Consider the following 22,001-nt stretch of genomic DNA (forward strand, 5'->3'; position numbering starts at 1 on the left):
AAATGCTGCTGAAGTAACAGTCTAGGCACTTGAAATATTATTGTTAGATTGTTAAAAACTAAATAAATTAACATATATAGAATAAAATAAATACATAATTTAAAAAGCATTTTTTTACAAACAAAAATATCTGTTAAATTATTTTTCTATGTAGGTAAAGTCCCAAAGTTCATCGTTCTGGGGCTTGCAGTCTTTCACAGTTAGCTCATCAAACATACAGCTGGAGAGTCCAAAAAGCAGATTTCTCAGTGACTACTGGAGTACTTGGCTTATCAGTCTTTTTTTTTTTTTCCTTTCATTTTCCTTCATTCTAAAGCCCACAAATCTCTCCTTCTTCAGTCAAAGACTTTTAGAGCATATGGAATTTTACTGGCATTTTAAATCCAAAAGATAAATGTATAAATAAACTTCTAGTGGGATTGGAGGGGGGAGGAGAAGAGACATTATTGTCTCTTTCTTGAGTCTTTTTCCTTTCCAGATTCCCTTTGACATAAATCTGCTTGGCACTTGGAGGCTCTGGCATTTTGATGAAGTAGTTGTAGAGGCCCAATTGATACATCAGCTTCGAACAAAGGAATCTTCATCTTCATGAACATTGGGGAAATGCCTCCAGTTGGCAGAGTTTGCAGCTGTGCTTTTGTGTCTTCTCAGGAGGTAGCACATCCCAGCTGATACCTACAGCCCAACAAAAAAGGATTAATTTTCTTGAGTCTGGTATCATTAATCTATTGGTTTTGGCTATGGTTTTTATTTTTGTCAGGGGTGACAGAACAGTTCCACTGAAAATTCTCTTATTGAGAGTGACAAAAAGAAGAAATAGGGTTTCAGATGTCAAAATATAAAAAGAAAAAAAATATTAAAAAAAACTAAAGCCCACAGGTTACAGCATTCCTATTTTTGCATGTCTGTCAACTTTCACCTGAAACAACTCCAAAGCACCTATTCTTCTGTACTAACAGATCAGTTCTATTCTGGGAAGTAATCCCATTTGGTAGAACCCTGATTAGTGCTCAAATCACCACTTGGCCACTTACTAGCTACATGACCTTAGGTAAATCTCTATAAGCTTCAGTTTCCTAATCTATAAAATGGGAATAATGCTTTTCCTATCTGTCTCATAAGATTATTGAGCAGGTAAAATGAGATATAATATTTGTAAAAGCCCTTTGGAACTATAATTTCCCATTCAAATATGAAAAGAGAAGAGAAGTGTGTTTGGAAAGAACTCTTTCTTGGATTCAGAGGACTTGGGTTTGAATTTCAACTCCGCCATTTGGTACAAAGTAAATTCTAAATAAATGGTTTATCTCCCAGGTCTTATCTACTTGTGTAATCTTGGACAAGTAACTTAACCTGGCTGCTCTCTGCCTCAGTTTCTTTGTGCATAAAATGAAGGACTTGGTTTAGATGTCTGTTAAGATCCCTTCTTTCCAACACAGCAACTGCTACTCTAAAATTTTCCCCAAAAAAGGAAAATTTCAGGTAGAGTTGAAACAAATTACAGTGGGGAAGAGAAATAAGTAGGGAAGACAGATATCAGAAAAATGAAAAAGGAAGAGGAGCCAAGTGACAAGAACTGGAGAAAGCTATAATTGAGGTTGGGAGCAACTAAAGTCAGAAAAGAAACAACATTTCTGACAACTAAGTAAATAGGTGAGACAGACATGCAAAGGCTCCTAGATCAAGAATTCCTCATCCGGATTCCCCAGGAATTTATGGAGAGATATCAAGGGGCCTATGAACTTGGAGGGGAAATCAAATGCATCTTTATTTCTACTAAGCATTTCTTTCAAGTATGAAATTTTTAAGCAGAACATGACTCAGAGATTGGGTCCACAAACTTTACCAGATTGCTAAAGGAGTCCACGACATTAAAAAAAAGTTAAGAACCTTAGTTCTAGAGCAAGCCAGAGAATCTGTGAGCCCTGGCTCACTCATTGTCTTAAAAGGCACAAAAAGGAGTCTAACTCTGCCCCCAGGACAGATGCTAAGATTATTACCTTAAACACTCAGGATTTCCATCAGTGGGCAATAGGAGTTCCCAGCTTAACTTTCTCTTCACTTTCTACATCATAAACTCCTCTCTTATGGTACCTAAGGAAGAAAAACAAACTTTATAGGCAATACCCCCTGGGGCAAAGCAATCATCAATATCTAGGAGGAGAAAATAACCTAGGACCTTATTTCATTCAATTTCTTCCTAATGTTTTTATTCTCATGGCAAGAGGGACACTGACACTCAGGGAATAGAAATAACTTGGCCTAGAAGGTGTATTGGGTACATCTTCAAGATACTAGACTATTAGGCAGAATCTGCTGTTACTCTTTGCCTCCCAGAAAAGTACAAACATTCATAAGTTATCCAAAGGAACACTAGACTCAAGATTTTACTTGCCTTTGAAAGGAAGTTAGCATTGACTAGAAGAGAATTTTGGAATCAGGCCAAATTCCTCTAACTGATACCTTGACTGCTTACCAGGGTCAAAACTTGGGAGGAAAAGGAGACAAGGAGAAATAGGGGTAGAATTTACAAGGATAGGAAAATGGGTTGAAAAAGCACATAAGAATAGAGGAAAATCCCTGGAGGAGAGAGAGGGGTAGGTTCTAAGCCATTTGGTTTAGCTTGGGTTCCAATGAATTCATCTCACCCTAGGGGGGGAAAAAGTTTTGATTTAACTTATAAAGACAATAGAACAATAAACTAAAGTCTGTGGGTGGGGAACAGGGCGGCCCAAATCAGATAGAATTTCTATTCACTCTCACTCCTTCAACACTTGCAGAGATATTCATGGTAAGAGGCAAAGAGATGATTTAGCAGAAGGATCCCCAAATGACCCACTTCCTACAATCTGCCAATGATTCTCCATGCTTTCCCATCTTTAGAGAGACTGTAAAGGATGTTTAACTGGGAAAAGAGGACACAAAGGGAATATGGTAGCCATCTTCAAGTGTGGGAGAAGACCTAGATTTGTTTTGTTTGACCCCAAAGGACAGAGTCAAGAGCAAGGAGTGGAAGTTTTAAAGGCAAATTTAAGCTTTCTAAAGCTAGAATGATCTGCATCTGATAGCAAGGAGCTCCACCACAAGGGAGGGAGGGAGAGAATAAGCATTTATATAGCATCTATCATGTACCAGTGCACTGGCACTGTGCTTTTTCACTAAGTCTTTTTACAAATGTTAGTTCATAAGAACCATTACACTGATTTCCCAATCCCTATATTTTTGCCTGCCCACATTTTGGATTTCTTTCATAGGCTAATTGTACAATATTTCAGAGTCCGATTCTTTTTGTACAGCAAAATAACGGTTTGGTCATGTATACTTATTTTGTATTTAATTTGAACTTTAATATATTTAACATCTACTGGTCATCCTGTCATCTAGGGGAGGGGGTGGGGGGAAGGAGGGGAAAAACTGGAACAAAAGGTTTGGCAATTGTCAATGCTGTAAAATTACCCATACATATCACTTGTAAATAAAAAGCTATTATTTAAGGAAAAAAAAGTTAGTTCACTTGTTCTTCACAACAGCCCTGGGAGGCAGGTGCTATTGTTATCCCTATTTTACAGATGAGGAAACTGAAGCAAATAGAGGTTAAATGATTTGCCCAGGGTCACACAACCAGATTTGAACTAGACCCAGACAATACCACTAGCTGAAGAGAGGCTGGATGACCACTTATTGGGAATGTGAGGGGATTATTTGGGTTGGTATCTTCCCCTAGATGGCTTATGGACACCTTTAAACTCTAAAATTTTTAAATTGTGTGACCACAAGTAGAATACCACCAAGACTTCTTACCTGAACATGAGCAGCCCAGCAATGATGAGGAGACAGACCGAAGAGAGCACAACTGCCACCACTGCTAAAATTGTTGTGTGGTCATAACCGTATAAGGGGTTTTCCACCGGGAGACTCAATCCGTGGCACCGTTCTCCATGGTATCCTGTTTGGCAGCTGTGGAAGAAGGAAACAAAAATTTGGTGTGATTAGTTACTAGTCCTCTCCCTGAGGGAAGGGCTGGACTCTGGAGACTAAGGATTAAATGTCCCCAAACTTCAGAATTTTCCTTAAAGATTCAAGGAATCACTGAAGAATAATGTTATTGTATTGTAATGCATGTATTCATGCATTAGGATCATTAATAGGAAATTAATAGGGAATCAGCATTTATATAGTACCTATTATGTGCCAGCCCCGGATTAAGTCTCACAATCCTGCAAAGTTAGTGCTATTATTATTCCCATTTAACAATTAAGGAAATTGAGGCAGACAGACAGTAAGTAGCTGGTGCAGGGTCACCCAGCTAGGTCACATCAGAACTCTGGTCTTCCCAACTCCCACATTTTATAGATGAAGAGTGTCCTACTTAAGGTGTTAAGTATCAGAGACAGGATTTGAACTAAGGTGTTCAGACTGGAACCAGCATTGTTCGTATTTCAAGATTTATATTCAGAGACCTCAGTTTGAATCCTAGTGCAACTGCCACTTACTATTTTTGTGACCTTAAAAGGCATTGTACTTCATCTGTAAAATGAAGAAGTTAGGCTATGACAAACGGCCCTTCCAGTTCTAAATTCTGTGGTTCTATGGACAAGATTTCTGCTCCTGAGTTTAGAAGTATTTGGTGTTTCATGACTTCCATTTGTAGATTTGTCACCTGTCCTTAATTCCTTGTCTTTATCAGGGCTTATCTCTTATTTTCCCCTCTTTTGCCAGATAAGATTTAGAGAAGAAAAGACACTGAGATGAAAAGCTTTGTATGTTTTCCCAGAGGCTATTGATTTTAATTTATTGGGCAATGTGAAAGCAGAGATCCCTAGGTTTGTGATAGATTAAGGTCCAAGAACACATGGCTGACTTCTCCTTGGGCCCTTAGAAGTCCTCTGGACCCTGGTCAATGTGGCTGCTGAGTGGGTGTGTTTAGGCCGATGTGGGGAGCATGTGGATAACTGACGTCCTAAGCCAGCTCCTCAGAGATGCCAGTGACAGGAAATGCCGACTACGTCAGAATCCTGAGGTTGGCCCTAAGACTTCTGCCTTCAAGGGGCAATGGAGGGTGGGGGAAGCAGCTCCCAAGAACCCACAGCCACAGTCCTGGCTGCAGACACAGGAATTAGGAGCAAAGGCTCCTGCATCCTTGTGGCCAGAGGAATTCTGCCTGTGACCCAGCCAGGATTATGAGGATTTCTAGCTGGGTGATTAAGTGGTCCCAGGAGAAATGGGTTCTGGGTTTTTCTCTGGCTCAGTCTGACTTTTGTTTGTGATCCTCTTAACTACAAACATCATGTAAATAATCGAAGAGGGGGGTGTTGTGACAGGTGTTTAGGACCGACTCCACCTGGCTTGAATAAGTTCTTTTCCTCCAAGATATCACCAGTAATCAGTGGGGTCTGACTTCATGCCCTGAGGTGGTTTTTTGCCTGTTCTCTATGATGAATTCTTAGGAGAGCCCACATTCCACGATGATGAGAATCTCAGAGTTACAAAAGATTGTCTATGCCTGCATAGGAAGTCACTTCAACAAAGACCCTGACCCATAGTCATCCACCTTCTTGGAGAAGACCTCCTGGTCCGAGGAATTCACTACCCCCTGAGACAGTTCATTCCTTCCCAGATTGCTCTGAGCTTTAGGAAATTCCCCAAGTCTGCTCCCTCTGCAACTTCCGTTCATTACTTCTGGTTTGGTTGGCTTGGGCTCTGAGAAGAAAGCTAGTCCACTCCTTCTTTTATACAACAGCCCTTTAAATACAGAAGACAGTTATCATGTCCCTCTGTTGGGAGTAATTAACCTTGCCTGATTTATCTGAACCCCACCTGTCTACCCCGAATCAGGCCTCTCCGTACCCTCACCCAGAAATAAACTCAACCCTCTTCTCAGCTCATCTATACTTTCAACTTCCAACCCCTCCCCTTGCTCCTCCCCCACCACTCCCCAGACTATTATTAGGTTTATTACTTTGCCAGAAGCAGTTTTGTTGGAGTTCTCCCGGTTTCCCCTTGGTAGAGACCTGAGCCAGAGTGTTTCAGGCCTAGATGAAGACTTGGCCTTCAGCCTTGGTACATAAAGAAACGGAGCACCCTGTCTGGTTTCATGCATCAGATCAGCTCCTGTAGCCAAGAAGTCCCACTGAACAAAACAGTCCAAGACAACATTTTCCTTCCCTAGCCTGTTCCCATAGAAATAATGGCAATACTGCCTAGTTCACCTGGACCAGTGAAAATGAGGTAAGAGGCACAAAACTCATGCTAGGTCTTCTTCCCTTCTTTCTTGAAAGCAAGTGCTAACCCTAACTCCAATCAAATGAGAGAATATTTGTAAAGTATATAGTAGGCACAATATAAATGCATGTTCCCTTCCATTCATTCTCTTTCCCCATCACGTGAATGTATCAGGTTGGAACTTGGGCAGGGAGCGGAAAACAGCAAGCAGAGCTTAGGCTGTTAAGACAACCCTAGTAGGCACATGGATTGTGACAAGCTCCTTTTCCTATGCTGGCTGATTTTCTAGCTCTAGCTAGGGTTCCTACAACACTTGCTGACAACTCTCTCTGGGAAGAAGGCCATTTCCCACTCAGGCTGTGGAGATAAGGATTCCTCCCTGCTCAGGGATTTCTTCAGGGTGGCGTGAGGAAAAGGCACAAAAGAGACAACTTAGAACCTATCTCTTCTGAGGCTGTAGTGAGGGAATTTGATTTCTGCCTCCTAGCTCTGTCAGCTAGAGACACAGCTTGGTATCACACAGGCAAGGTTCTCTCCATCTCCTGTATGAGAACTCTTGGATACCTGATGGATAGATGCCCCCAAGTACCCAGCTATAGGGTTTTCAGGCTGGGAAAAGGGACAGCAGGGCAGATAACCATACATACATCCAGCCTGCATGTATTTATGGAGTGAAGGTCAGTGAGACGGTGGGATAAGCATGGCATAAATTTCTGTTCTATTCCCCTTCTGGTGCGTTCCTGCCAACCTTTGCAAACCAGACTGGTGCTGTCTCCCATCATGGGAGACACTGGGCAGTGTTCCAGGGATTTATTCTCCCAGAAAAAGTATGAGCAATGCAAATTGCTCCCTGGTCCCTGGCGAATGACTCCTTATGTCATGTGGGCAGTCTGATCTTGCTCTCTGCTGCCTTTCCACTACTGCCCTGTTATTCCTCCCCTCTTCCTAGGGGAGGAAAATGAGCTCTCTGGACTTCCCAGTGCTTTACCTAACCCTCTCAGGTAGCTTACTCAGATGATAGAAATAAAATTCTGCATCAGAGCCATGAGATTTTGTTACATAATCCTTCTCTGCCCCCATCCTGAGTCAAAAGGATAATAATGTAAACACCCTAATATACTCACTCCCTCTCCTTTACAGACACCTCCCCTCCTGATTCTTGGCTCACACATTGGAGGGGATGAGCATATCTCCAAACATGTGGGTCCATTCTAAGCATCTGGGGGCGGGATCAAGTATCCTGCCCCGAGCCAGCCACTCAAACTCTGCACATTCCTCCTGTGCTATGTCCCATTTCAGAGCTCATCTTACAGTAAAGGCAAGAGCCACTCGGGGTCTGAGAGATGCAACTTCCACCCTCTCTCCGAGTCAAAATCCAGACCTCCTGGGGAAGTGGCAGAAAGGCCATCAAAGCCAGGTCAAGTCAGAGGGAGTTCAGGTAAAGCCTGAGAATCAGTCAGACACCTCCCATGATACCAGTACCTACACAATAATCGTGTTAAAGGATCACAAACAAAACTTAAGACTGAGTTGTAGAAAAATTCAGAACCCGTCTCTACCAAGACTGTCAGAAATCCTCATTATCCTAGCTGGGGTCACAAACTCTCTTAGGGGATGGGGATGAAAAGGTCTTTGCTACTAATTCCTGTGTCTAGTCATGTCTGTGGGTTCTTGGGAACTGCTCCACTCTTGCCCCCTTGAAGGCAGAAGTCTAGGTCCAACCTCAGGACTCCGACGTAGTCAGCATTTCCTGTCACTGGCGGCTGTGGAGCTGGCTTAGGATGTCAGCTATCCACATGCTCCCCACATCAGTCTAGACATACCCTTCCCGGCAGCCACACTGGCCAGGGGACAAAAGACTTCTGAGGGCCCAAAGGGCAGTCAGCCATGTTGTTCCTGGACACTGATCTCCCACCAGCCTTAGACCCTCTGTGCCCACATCATGTGCCCAGTAAATCAGAACAAATCAGAGGGAAAAGCCAATAATCCCTTGGGCAGTATCCAGATTTTCTGGGGATCCACCAAGCTTGCCTCCTCTCCTTCAAAGCGACCTCCTTGAAGAGGCAGGAGAGAAAGAAATGGAGGGTGAGACAATGAAGTTGGATGAGAGGATTGTGGGAAACCTGAAATTTCCAAGTACTTCTGACCTAGGGCAGGTTACTTGCAAGCACAGCCTGAGGTTGTGGTGGAAATGAGAGTAAGAGACCAGTTTAGCTTGGGGAAAGGCATGGTCAAATTCCTGGACAGAGACCAGTTTTGTGCCCTTAGTGCCACTGCCTCCACTCTGAGTGGATAGTGCCAAATTTTGTTTTGTATTGTCTAAAGATTCAAAACCTCTCTACAGTCTCCAGGTTTAAACTGTGAGAAAACAAGTATTTTCCTGGCTATTCCTACATACATACTACACTGTTAGTAGAGACCTAAAAGGCACCTATCTAGTGTTCACAGCTACAAAACTGCAAAAGAAAAGCAGAGATTTAGGGTTCATCTCGCTAGTTGCAAGGCAAAGGAAATGTGGTAGTTTTTAAAAGCAAATAGAATTGTATTAATTCTATTAAATCAGTTGAATATCCATTGTGGGATTAGCATTCTCCTGGCTTTGTTTCAAAGTCTTTCATGAAATGAAAAGAAAAGTCTTCCCCTGACTGTGCTTTCATCTGGGACACTACAGACATTATTCTCAGGAAATAGAGTGTGATCCATCTGTGTACTGGATCTCCCTCAGTCCCACATTTTGTCTCTGAGTCCAAATCTCAGATTACCCTTCCAAGCTGACAAAAGGAAGAATCCAAATGCTTTCATGATTTAGGATGAAGTACACTTAGAATTAGTTTATATTTTCTTTTAATCCTGCACACAGGAACTTTCCCACTCCATTTACTCCCAAAGACAAATGGGCCCTTGCCTTCCCAAGTGTCCCCAAGTTCCCCTCTTCTCCTTTAACTCTCATCCTCAGTCTGAAGGAGAGTATTCTATCCATCCCTGCAGAATGTCCAGTCACCTAGGATTGTTGATTTAGATCTGGAAAGAACTTTCATAGTTATCCAGTCCAATTCCTTCTTATAGGTAGAGGAAATTGAAGCCCAGAGAAGTGAAACAATTTGCCCAAAATCATACAGTTTGGAATCCTGCTCCTCTGTTTACAAATCTTTCATTTCTTTACCCCAATACACTTAGAATCATATGTATAAGTAATACATACACATATGTATTCACAAAGATACATATGAGAGCCAAGAAGTGAGCTGGGGCAGAACATTTATTGTCACATAGCCCTCTTCTATTATGAAAGGATAAAGGGGGAAAAGGCTGGAAAGGACAGCCAGGTTTCCAAGTGTCAGCTCTGTGAGCCAGAAGGCTCATTTCTGGTTAAGTATGAAGCATCCAAAAGAATGCAAGAATGTCACAAAAACCAACAGTCCAGGAAATTGTATCCAAATAGGGGGCCCTTCCGTTAACTAAAAATACTCCCCTCCTCCTTATTTCCGTTCTGTGAGAAATTATGAATTCGAGGAACAGCACAGAGATGAAATATAGATGAAAAGTTTCCCAAGAGTCATGGGTTAACACTTACATGCATGATGGCATCCGAAGTTCTTTCACATATTTGCATGCTCCATGGATGCAATAGTCCTTATACTTCCTCAAACAGGGGTCTCTCTTCCTCCCCATTCCCTTGCCTTTTCTTCTCTTCTTCCCATTTTCTTCCTTGCTTGGAGTGACCAGAGCTTGTGGTTTGGAAGAGAATGCAACTAGAAGGACAAAAGAAAGGGAATGCTGACCCCGAGGGAATAGCTGATTTTCCAGAACAAGGAATATTGGAAACAGTTGAAAAAAATTACTTCTAGCTGGGCTCCTAGACCTTTAGTTCAAAAGTTACTCTCCAAGGATGTCAGAAAAATTGATCCTAGTTTTGGGGGCAAAAAAGCTAAAAGGGAAATAGAGACAGGAAGATAGAACCAATGTATTTCACAAACCCCTTCGGGGATCACACTTCAAGCATATAGGCTTCCATCCAGCGATTCTATCCAACAGATTGGGCAATTCTGCCAACCTTGTTTCCCCTCCCCCTTCCCCTCCCCCCTCATCTCTGGGGAACTCAGAATTGCAATTGATTCTATTTTGTCCTATATTAGCCTCATTTCCCGAAGCAAACGTGATGACCTACTTCCAGGGGAACAGCGTCAGAGAAGGAAGCTGCTTTTTCCTGGGAGGGTACTTGAGGAAGAGAATGGGGAATTTTAAAAAAATAATGGCTACTGTCTTTAAACTGCTCAGCCTCAGATGACAATCAGCTCTCTAGTACCATGAGTAGACTTGTTTCCACAGCTTATGCTGGTACTAAAAAGCAAAGCAGGGACTTCGGCACTATGGTCAAAGTCAATACACGAGCTGTCCAGATCAGACAATATAATAAAAGGATGTCTCAAAGGTCTTAGTGCAATTTTAAGCTTTTAATGGCTTAAAAATGCACTAAATCTTTTGGGATACCCTGTATTTTCTCTTCTCCAGCCCTTCCCTTCCTTCTCCTCTCTTGTTTATTAGCAAGGCTCAAAGAGTCATTCTCATTCCTCCTTAAATGCTCCTATTTATAGCTCTCTCAGGCCTGTGAGGAAAAAATATATATATAAGGGGCAGAGAGATGGAAAGTGGAGGAAATGACCAAAAGAGGCTGGGGGTGTTTTTAAGGTTGAAACAGCAGCAAAAGAAGCAGTGAGGAAAATCAGCTTTGCTCCATGCTTCCAGCTGGGGCACTCCCCTTTGATTATTAGTTCAGGAGTCTGACCTACATCCTTCATCCACTCCCAGGCTCTGGAAAGAGTGGCCTGCCACATGGATCTCCCATCTCACACACACACACACACACACACACACACACACACAAATGTTAAGTGGAAGAGTCAGTTTCACTAAGCCTGGTGATAGAAGGGCTTAAGATGGGGAAGCCAAAGGTCAAAAAGTTCCCAGAAATGAGGAGTCTCAGCACAAAAACCAAAATCAAGAGCTGAGAAATGGGGATGAGTGGAGGTAGCAGAGAGAAGTAATCACAGCTAGCATCAAGCCCAAGTCTTCTATTTCCTCTGTCCCCTATTCTCTGCTTCCCTCTAGAGCAAGGATTCTTAACCTTTTTTTTGTGGCATATATTCATTGGTCAGTCCAATGAAGTCTATGGACCCCTTTTAAGTGCATAAAATATATAAGATTATGAAGGAAAACAGCTACTTTGATATTCATTTATCAAAATATGTTTTAAAGAAGGTTCTTGAATCTCAGGTTAAGAACTCCTGATCTAGAACCCAGTCAAAGAGACTGGCGATTCCTGCAAAGGGAATAAAAATGGCTTTTAGTGTGTGGAAAGACAGGCTAAGGAAAACCCAAGCATGGAGGGAGAAAGTGACAAGGTGACAGAGTCCCTGCCCCAGGGAAGAGAGAAACGGTGACTCAAGCCTACTAAGGTATGAGGAGCAGTTTGTGTGGGTGGAGAGAGTGAGTCACAGTCCAAGCCCTACCCTAGTGGGGGTACACCAGGAGAACCCCACCTCCCCCTATGTGTAAAGGGGGGGGGGTGTGGAAAGCAAAATTCTAAAGGAAGGGTGGGAGCACAGGCCTGGAAACTGCAGCCAGACTTGGTTTATCCAAGAGATAGAGAAAACAAATGCAAGACAGCATCGCAGGGGAGAGGGGAAAAAGCTGTAGACCGTGGGTCTGCCAGGCCTTCTGGCTGCTGCTGTACTCCAGGTTACTATTTTCCTAACCAGATTATGAAGTGATTACGACAAACCACACCCAACCCCAGCCCCCTCCTCCTTTCTTCCCCCTTACCCCCTCCCCAGGAATTCAGTCTTGCTCCACCTCTGGAATTATATTTGTATAGGAGGGAGCAGTATAATGCCCTGGCTTCTGGACTCTGCACCAGGTACTAGCTAGTAAAGATTGGGATCTAGGGCAGGGGTTCTGAATCTTTTTTTGTGTCATGAGGTCCTCTGATAATCTAGTTAAAACCCATGTTTTAAAAATGCACAATAGAATATATAACATTTGAAAGGAGATAAATTATGTAAAAATAACACTGTCAAAGCATTTTAAAAAACAAGTTCACAGACCAAAGGTTAAGAATTCCTGCCTTATCTAAGGGAAACTAGACCCCTACTAGATGTAACCCCTAATACAGAAGGCAGAGTCTCAGTTTGTGGATACTCTGGGAGAGCAGAGCAGGATGTCTGAACATCAATCCTGGCCTGGACAGTTGATTTTAATTTGACCCCTTGGGACATGTGGCCAGGATGAACATAATGGCATATTTTATGGAGCCCCCAAGGTGTCCAGTGACCACAACAACCACAAAAAAAAGTTCCTAGACATACAATGGCTATTTTTAAGCTGTCTTCACCATTGCCTCCTGGGAATATTCAATTCAACAAACATTTAATAAGGACCTGCTATGGGAAAGGGATCATGTTAGACACTGGACAAAATTGATAATGTTCTGGCCCTCAGGAAGCTAACAGAAAAAACTGATGCTCACCTTCTATCTTGTCTAGAGTCCTGACCTCCCTATATGGGGCTCAAATGTTCTGCCTAGAACTCTCCATCATGCCCCAAAGTTAGAAAAACAACTAGGGGAGAACCTCAAATAAATGACTAACCCAACCACAAAGACTGATCAGAAAGGAAAAATCCATTGATCTGTCCATTCTTCGAGTAGACTGACTCATTCAGCTATCCTCAGTTGCAAAAGGAGGTTGTAATTGGACTGATCCAAATATAAAAAAAGAAAGAGACAGGTCCAGGAAGCTCCAAGTACTCTCTCCTTACTATGGATTGTACAAAGCAGCTCATAGCAATCTCCCATGAAGCAGGATCTTTAGGGTCTCTGTACCCCCACCTGGTAAGCACTTACCATTCTACTATCCCAAGGCTGGCGAACACTTCCAGTTCTTATGCTCTCTCGACTCAGCTATTGGATAAGGAATCAGTAAGGATCCAGGCTGGACTTTAGCCCAGATCAGATTCAATGAAAAATTCCCATTGAGATGCACTTAAACTTTTTGTCGGCTGCCTTGGTCTGATGTTTGGGGCTGACACACTTACCTCTAACAAGGTCACGTTCATCGGCCTGTAGGTCGAGGACTTCTGTTCTGCTAACCCGTGAATGAAGCAGCTGGCTTGATGATCCAGTGGATGAGTCAGGGTTCTCTTTCTCTGTCCCTTGGTTTTCTGATAGCCGGCTCTGAACTCTCTCTAGGCTTTCTCCACTCACCAATGCAGAGAGCACTATAAGCCAGGGAAGGAAAGGCAGGGGAAAGAGAGAGCAGTCATTCATCTGCCCCATGGAATCCAACCCATCTCGGACAAGCACAACCTCCTTACACATGTACCCAATCCCTACCAGAAGGTGTGCCCTGAGATCGTGGGAAAGGATATGACGGAACCATGTGTCCCAGGGAAAGAATGAATGAAAGGACAAGACATGGTACCCTGTGCTCAAAGATCACTTCAGACTCGGATTCTCTACCCACTAGGACTGCTCTATCTTACTCCATCTATTCCTTGTGCACCTCTGGCACCACCGTGTCTTTCGTTGGAAGAGCTCTGGAGTCTCAGAATCCAGGCTTTAGTCTTGCCTTTGACATTTACCTGCGTAACTTTGAGCAAATCACTTCATCTCTCTGGGCCTTAGATTTTTCATAAGCAAAAATGAGGGGGTTGTGCTAGATGACTTCTAGGGTTCCTTCCGTCTCTAAATCTCTGATGCTCGTACCAAGCCCCTTCCCGCGTCCTTGCCCCTACTCGTGTCCTCTGGCCGCACCTTTTCTTTTGCCTCCTCTACTCCCCACCCCCATTACCTCCCCTAATCCGGGGTCTGCATCCTGGATAACCTGGACAACGCAAGCTGCTTCCCAGCTTCCTCACCTGCAGCCAGAAGCAGCTTAAGAACAAGTGATGGCAGCTTCATGTTCCCGAGAACCGAGAACACCGGGGGCCAATAATCCACTGACGATCGCCCCGCGAGGGTGCGGGGATCCGGCGGAAGAGCAGAGTAAGGGGCGCCCGCTCACTGGGCCAGGGTCGGAGCGCCTGCTGTTGGCAGCGGCAGTGGCAGCTCTGGGTCCTCTTTCACTCCAATTCCTCCTCCGTCAATCACTCTATTTGTCAGTCTGTCAATCCGTCTTTCTGAGGATTCTGTCTCTCTCAGTCCCAAAGCCTGCCTGCCTCTATCGGGAGCAGCAAAAGAAGAAGCAACAGTAACAGTAACAGTAGCAGTAACAGTAGCAGTAGCAGCAGCAGCAGCGACCGCAGCAGCAGAAGCAGCAACGTCAAGCAGGCTCGGTTCCTTCCAGCAGTCTGAGCTGCCTGGAGTCGGAGCCTGAACTAAGTCTCCGCCACCCCGCCCCTCCCGTCCCCGCCTACCCCGCCCCCTGCCCGGAGTAACTCAATACACCGGAGGAGGGAGCCTGGCGGCCGGGGAGTGTGCGAGAGTCGGAATCATCTGGCGCCGACCCCCACCCCTCCGCAGAAATGCTGGGGGAATCATTTTGGGGTCCACGCCAAGGAAGAGGTCGCCGGAGTGGCCAAGGACGCTGACCAGCAGGCGGCAGAATCCGGCCTCCTTCCTTCCCCATCTCCCTTTTCCAGCTCTAGACTTAGAATCGTAGACAGAGACTTAGAATGTAGGAGCTTGGAAAGGGACCTTAGAGAGCGTCTGGTCCTCGAGCCGGTCTCATTTTACAGACAAGGAAGGACACAGTCATCAGTCAATCAACTACCATTTATGAAAGCGTTTACCATGCGCTGGGAACAGATCCATGTTTGGCAAGTGACTTGTTCAAGATCTTGTAGACAACGCCAGTTAGCGCCGCGTCTTCCCAATTCTCCCCTCTCGGCATCTCCTCCCCGCTTTCCCCCATACGTCAGTTTTCTAGCCTTAATTCTGCCAAGGAAAATCAACCTCCCTTCAAAAAGGCTAGCTGCTGGTGAAGTTGTAAATGCAAAGTAGTAAACGCACGATTTTTTTTCCATGCCCCACCCTCGAGTTTTTTTCTTCTTGTTGCTCTGGCAGCCCAGATTATTCTATTCTGGATCTTTTCTCCAGGGTTGCCAGTTCTGGGAAGTGCTTCCCCTTCCCCAGGCTGACCCCTTGCTTTAATATTTGACAATTATTATTTAATTTTACAAGCATTTATTAATCCCCTACTATTTATGAATTAGTGGCAGTTAGGTAATTCAGCACTTAGTGTACTGGGCCTTACAGTCAGGAAGACTTACTTATTAGATGTGTGATCTCAGGGCGAGTCACTTAACCCTGTTTGCCTCAGTTTTCTCATCTGTAAAATGATAGAGCAAATCACTGCAGTTACTCCGCCAAGAAAACCCCAAATGGGGTCATCACAACCAATAATTTGTGAGCCACAATACCAGATGATGGGAATTCAAAATTAAAATGAAGAGTAGGGGAGTTGCGGAGGAGGGAGGAGGAAGAAGAAGAGGTGTGGAAATGATTTGGTCACAAATAATACAAAATATCTAACAAATAAATACACCATGAAGAAGGGAACAATCAAGTAAGGCCTCATGAAAAATAGGTACTTAAGGGGAGTATTAAAGGGAGTTAGAGGTTAAGGAGGGAGGATATTCTAACTTGGGGGGACAGCTTGTGCTAAGGAGCAGAGACAGGAGATGGAATGACATGTATTTTTGCATAGCACAGACCAGTTCTGCTGTGTCAGGAGGGGAGTAAAGTGAAATCGATCTGGAAAGATAGGTTGGAGTCAATTTGTGAAGTATATTAAATATCAAACAGGAGTTTGTATAGTAGGTGCTTAATAAATGCTTGTTGACTGATTTATCTTCATGGTAGTTAGAAGTTATTAAAACTTTTTGAACAGGGGACTGATATGATCAGACTTGCTTTAGGAATGTCTATTTGGTAGCTATAAGGAAAATGAATTCTAGATGCATCTAGACCAGCTACTTTAAAGGTTCAGGTGAGAAACTCATCCATCCCATATCAATGAGCTAATGTGTCACCCCACCCAGGTAGTAAAACTGCATATTTGCAGGGGCAAGCTATGCCTCCTATATTGGGAATTTCAATTCCAGGTGACATGTTCAAAGAGAAGTTTTGGGGAGAGTCTTTCAAAAACTTTGCCCTTGTGTAATCCTGGGTAAGTTGGTGGACCACTCTGCCTTTGTTTTCTCTTTTGTAATATAGGTATCTGTCTTGCACAGTTATTATGAGCATCAAAGAGTGTATACTTAGAGATGGAAGACACATTGGAGGTCATCTAGTTCAATCCTTTTGTTATACCAATGAGGAAACAGACCCAGAGAATTTATGTTACCTGCCCAGGGTCACACAAGTAGTGAATGTCAGAACAAGGATTTTTTTGATAGTTTTTTTTTTTTTTTCCCCAAATACATGCAAAGATAGTTTTCAACATTCACTTTTTAAAAATAGCTTTTTATTTAAAAGTTATATGCATGGGTAATTTTATAGCATTCACAATTGCCAAACCTTTTGTTCCAATTTTTCCCCTCCTTCCCCCAGATGGCAAGTTGACCAATACATGTTAAATATGTTAAAGTATAAATTAAATACAAAATAAGTATACATGTCCAAACAGTTATTTTGCTGTACAAAAAGAATCGGACTCTGAAATAGTGTACAATTAGCCTGTGAAGGAAATCAAAAATGCAGGTGGACAAAAGTAGAGGGATTGAGAATTCTATGTAGTAGTTCTTAGTTATCTCCCAGAGTTCTTTCCCTGGGTATTGCTGGTTCAATTCATTCCTGCTCCATTGGAACTGATTTAGTTCATCTCATTGCTGAAGATGACCAAGTCCATCAGAATTGATCATCAAATAGTATTGTTGTTGAAGTATATAATGATCTCCTGGTCTTGCTCATTTCACTCAGCATCAGTTCACAACATTCACTTTTGCAAAAACTTGTGTTCTAAATCTCTCTGGAGATATGTATGGTTCTTTCTATCCCAAGTCTATTGGAATTGTCTTGGATCACTTCATTGTTGAAAAAAAGCTAAGTCCACATAATCTTGGTACTGTACACTATGTCCTTTTGAGAACAATGATTTGAACTCAGGTTCTCCGATTCAAAATTTAGGATGCTTTTCCATAAATTCAAAGATAAAATGAGTTAGCTAGATGGATAGAAAGTGGATAGAAGGCTGGGTGGATGCAGTGGATAGTGCACCAGGCTTGAAGTTAAAAAGACCTGGTATTTTAGGATGCTCTCAGGAAAACCTGGAAAGTCTTCCATAAGCTCATGCAAAATGAAATGTATTGTGTACAAAGTAATAGCAATGTTGTGGGATGATCGGTTGTGAATGACGTTGCTATTCTCAGCAATACAATGATCCACAACTACTCTGAAGAACTTAGGATGAAAAATGCTATCCATACATACCCAAAGAAAGAACTGATTGTATCTGAATACAGATTGAAGCACAAATTTTTTTAAACTTTATTTTTCTTGAGGATTTTTTTTTTTTTTTGGAGGGGGAGATCTGTGCTTTCTTTTACAATATGATTTTTTGGGGGAGGCATTTTTTAAATTTTTATTTTTTATAATAATAGATTTTTACTTTTCAAAATATATGCAAAGATAAGTTTTAACATTCATTTTTACAAATCATATTCCAATTTTTTTCTACTTTCTATTTATTGTGGGGGGGAGATCTATATTTTCTTTCAAAAACTTGACTTTTATGCAAATGTTTTGCATAATTACACATGTGCTTTCCCAATGGAGAGTGGGGGAGGGAGGGAGGAAGAAAGAGAATCCAAACTCTAAGTTTTAAGAATAAATGTTAAAAATTGTTTTCATGTAACTAGGAAAATAGTAATAAATACAATAATAATTTTAAGATGCTTAGCACAGAGTCTGGCATATAGTACTATATAAATTAATTCTATTATTATTAATATGTGCAAAGTGCTTCTGAAAGCCTATATAAATGTGAACTTTTGTTTTTTGTCTCAGGTCACACAGTCATTTATTAGTGAGGCTAGAAATAAAATACAGGACCCTCCCTAGGGGTGTGCTGGAGCTGATTTAGACTAGCTCCAAACAGCTGATTGTTAAATTTTCAATTTAAAGTGATTATTTTCACTTGGGAAATCAACAAATGCTACAAAGCAGGGCTTGATTTATTGTTTAGTTGATTGTCTATACCTAAGCCATAATAGAGAAAATGTTAATAATGCAGATAAAACTTAAAAAATATATTACAAATGCATTTTTTCTGGAGAGCTGGTTGTTAAAAATTTACCAACACATTTAAGATTGTGGATGATAAGAGGGTCTAACAAGCTTACAACAGCTGAATGGTCATTCACCATATAAAATTCTCAGACCCTCATCTAAAATGAAAAATATAGCATTAGCCCCATGCTGAAGCAGTCTTCTACTTCCTGGTGTTTATGCCTTATCCCTGTTCTCCATATTCTCCCTCTCTTCCTTCCCCCATTGTTCCATGTCTTTAAGTGTCAAAGATATGGAAGTATAGAATTAGGACTTTTGCCTCAGTTGCTACCTACCCTTAATCAGTGAATTGGTGCATCCTCAGTCAAACTGAGTCCTTTTGAAGACCTTAGCTTAAAAAGGCCAGATCTCCCATTGCATCCAGAGTCATTTCCAAGAATCCTGATCTATATCTGGTCACTGGACCCAGATGGCTCTGGAGGGAAAGTGAGGTAGGTGACCTTGCACAGCCCTCACTCACTCAAATCAAAGTCACTTGCATATCATGGCTTCACTTCTCTGATATCATGTCCTCTTTGAAACAAAGGACAAATAACCACCAACATAATGTACAGTACCCAAAACTAGTTCAGTTTTCCCTTTTCTATTCTATTTTTCCTTCAACAAATGCTTGCTGAATTGGTAAAAACAAAAATTAAAAAAGACTTTTTTTTTTAGCCTTTCTTACTTTTGAACCCTTCCTGTCCCACAGGCCCTGAAGTCTAAATTTCTGGGTTATCACATATAATGCTGAGTTTCTCTTTGGCTGCTTGCCTCATTCCCCTAGGCTCAGGCTTGAACCCCGTTTTGAGTTAGTATTCCCTTTTCCTTCTCTTCTCCATTCCTTCGGGCTCTCCCTTGTTGTGTGAGTCCCTCGTGAGCTACCACCATGATTCTGGAGAGGAATCTTACCTGTCATTTCTTTGGCCCAATTCCAGTTGGAACAGCAGCCTGCTGGCCATTAATATCTCTAGCCTTTTGATATTGCCAGACCAGGGCTGGGTCCTTTCCTTCCTTCTTCCAGGCCCCACCTCTGATTGAGTCTGACATCCCAAAGCCACAGAGCCACCTGGAGGTTGGGATTGTCCCCTACAAGAGAAGAGGAGAGGAAGCACTTCTGACCAATTGCCAAGTCACCTCACCTGGATTCCGGTTCACACCCCGGGCATCTTGCCTCAGCTTGCCACTCCCTTCCCAGCCTCAGGCCCCTTCCGCCTTCTCAGTCACACATCAGAGCTGGCAGGATTCGGCAACTCCAGACTTTCATCATTCCTACTCTGCCCCACCCCAGAGCAACCTGCATCTCTGTGTCTTTTCCTCCCTCTCTCCTCCTTCCCCCAGCCTGCAATCTGGACAGCTTCCCTGTCTATAGCCACACTAGCCCCTATTGACATCTCAGACCACAGAGAGAGTCAAAACTCCAACCTGGAAGTCATAGCTTTCAATTAGTCTCTTTGACAGATTAGGTTAGTTAGGTCTTGAATGATTGACTTGCCCTAGGTTACACAATGAGTCAGAAGAGGTAGATCCCGGACAGAAACTGTAGGGACCAAATTCCCAGCCTTGGGTTTGGTTCCCAAGGTCTCTTGGGAAAGGTCACCACCTCACCATCTCTGAGAATCTATGACTCACTAAGTACCTGGCAGGTTTTAATAACTAGCTCTATGCACTCACTCACGCTATCCCCCATTGCTTGGAATGCATTCCCTCCTCAGCACTACCTGTTAAGGGACTTTTTTTTCCTTCAGTGCCCGGTGCTACTTCCTCTGTGAAGTCTTCTCTCATTTTACCCCTATACCCCTCAGGTGAAAAATGATCTTTCCTCAAAATTTTCTGGAATATTGTCTGAATCTCTCCTTTGAAATGAACTGAAATAGGACTCCTGTTTTGGGAAGAGGTGGAGCTCAGATGTAAGTCGAAGGGAAGAGGAAGAACTGAGACCAGGGCTGTGTATACCTGGTGGTTTCTATTTCCTATCTCAAAGCATCAAGATAATCGAGTTGCTAAAACAACTGGACGAACTTCCTATCTAGTTGCATGTCATAGTTTGGACAACAGGCAATCTATCCATTTGATTCCTATATTAGTTGTGAGACACTTTTTTGAGAGAAATCATTTAGGAGGCACTGTAGAATTTTGTGAGTTGATGTAGTCAGGTCTATTTCATCCCCAAACAACAGCAACTTCAGGATCTTACCATCCATAAGGAATCCTTTTTCCATTTGGTTTTGCACAGAATGGAGACATAAATTGGTTGCCATGTTTGATGGCTTATGACTCTCTTGATATTGATCCTTAAATAAAATTATTGCTGTGGCTGCAGCCAATCAAAATTTTTGTGCAAACCTGGCATAGGCGTGGGATCCTTTAAGGCTGCATTTTGCTCTAAAAACACCTAATAAGCCCAGTGAAATTTTGTAGAATATGCACCTGAGGAAATTGTGGGACTAGTGAGTCTATGATCCCAAGATCCTGTCTTATCTCCTCTAAGAAATCTGGGGTGGAGGCCTGTCCTCTCAAAAAAGACAATACCTAGGCAAAATCTACAAAATCACATTTTAATAGCAGCACCTTCATCATAAGAGCTGAACTAGTAAGAAAAAAACTATGTCTTCTTCTTACTTTTCTTCAGCATAGAGCTAGAAACTACTGATTGTTGTCTGCTGACTATGGTAGAAAGCTTAGAGATTATCAAATAAATTCAACAAGTTTCTATAAAATGCCAATAAGCCACAAGGAATACAGATCTCGGCTCCACTCTTCCTTCTGACATATAGAACAATATGTTATCATGCACAAATCACTCAACAGATTTCAGTCTGTTTTCTCATCTATAAAATGGGAATAATAATTACCTCACAGATTTCTGTGTGACTCGGATGAAATTATGTAAAGCTAAATGCTCTCTAAATGCAGAGTATTACTATTCTTACTTTGGTCTTATCTTAGTTTAATGTAATTTAGCTGGTTCTTTTATATTTAATGTGAAGTTTGAGCGGGAAGTCATTTTTATTATGGTAGACAGGGATGAGATCAGGAAAAGCTTTAGAGGGAAAGTGGTATTTGAAAGTGTTTAAACTGTGTGGCAGCCCTCTTTGTAGTGGCCAGAAACTGGAAACTGAGTGGATGCCCATCAGTTGGAGAATGGGTGAATAAATTGTGGTATGAATATTATGGAATATTATTGTTCTGTAAGAAATGACCAGCTGGATGATTTCAGAAAGGCCTGGAGAGACTTACATGAACTGATGCTGAGTGAAATGAACAGGACCAGGAGATCATTGTATACTTCAACAATAATACTATATGATGATCAATTCTGATGGACCTGGCCATCTTCAGCAAAGAGATGAACCAAATCAGTTCCAATGGAGCAGTAATGAATTGAACCAGCTACGCCCAGCGAAAGAACTCTGGGAGATGATTAAGAACTATTACATAATATGAATGTTATGGAATATTATTGTTCTGTAAGAAATGACCAGCAGGATAAATACAGAGAGGATTGGAGAGA

The 22,001-nt window shown here is 42.4% G+C and overlaps 1 protein-coding gene across 1 annotated transcript; it reads right to left on the minus strand.

Moving 5' to 3' along the window:
• Positions 1–251: 251 nt before the first annotated feature.
• Positions 252–14,582, minus strand: HBEGF (heparin binding EGF like growth factor). Its single transcript, XM_003756628.4, has 6 exons — positions 14,137–14,582; positions 13,315–13,497; positions 9,797–9,974; positions 3,802–3,957; positions 2,001–2,094; positions 252–675 (listed from the first exon to the last, which is right to left on the minus strand). Exons 1-5 carry the CDS (start codon positions 14,177–14,179, stop codon positions 2,022–2,024), a joined length of 633 nt encoding a protein of 210 aa, XP_003756676.1. The 5' UTR covers positions 14,180–14,582; the 3' UTR covers positions 252–675; positions 2,001–2,021.
• Positions 14,583–22,001: the final 7,419 nt, after the last annotated feature.

Source organism: Sarcophilus harrisii, chromosome 2 (genome assembly GCF_902635505.1).
Source record: "Sarcophilus harrisii chromosome 2, mSarHar1.11, whole genome shotgun sequence".
Taxonomy (NCBI): domain Eukaryota; kingdom Metazoa; phylum Chordata; class Mammalia; order Dasyuromorphia; family Dasyuridae; genus Sarcophilus; species Sarcophilus harrisii.

Coding starts and splice junctions, on each gene's coding strand:
- HBEGF (XM_003756628.4), bottom strand. CDS start 14,179: ATGAAGCTGCCATCACTTGTTCTTAAGCTGCTTCTGGCTGCAG. Junction 9,975..13,314: donor TGAACGTGACCTTGTTAGAG/GTAAGTGTGTCA, acceptor TTGTCCTTCTAG/TTGCATTCTCTTCCAAACCA. Junction 3,958..9,796: donor CTTCGGATGCCATCATGCAT/GTAAGTGTTAAC, acceptor CTTCTTCCACAG/CTGCCAAACAGGATACCATG.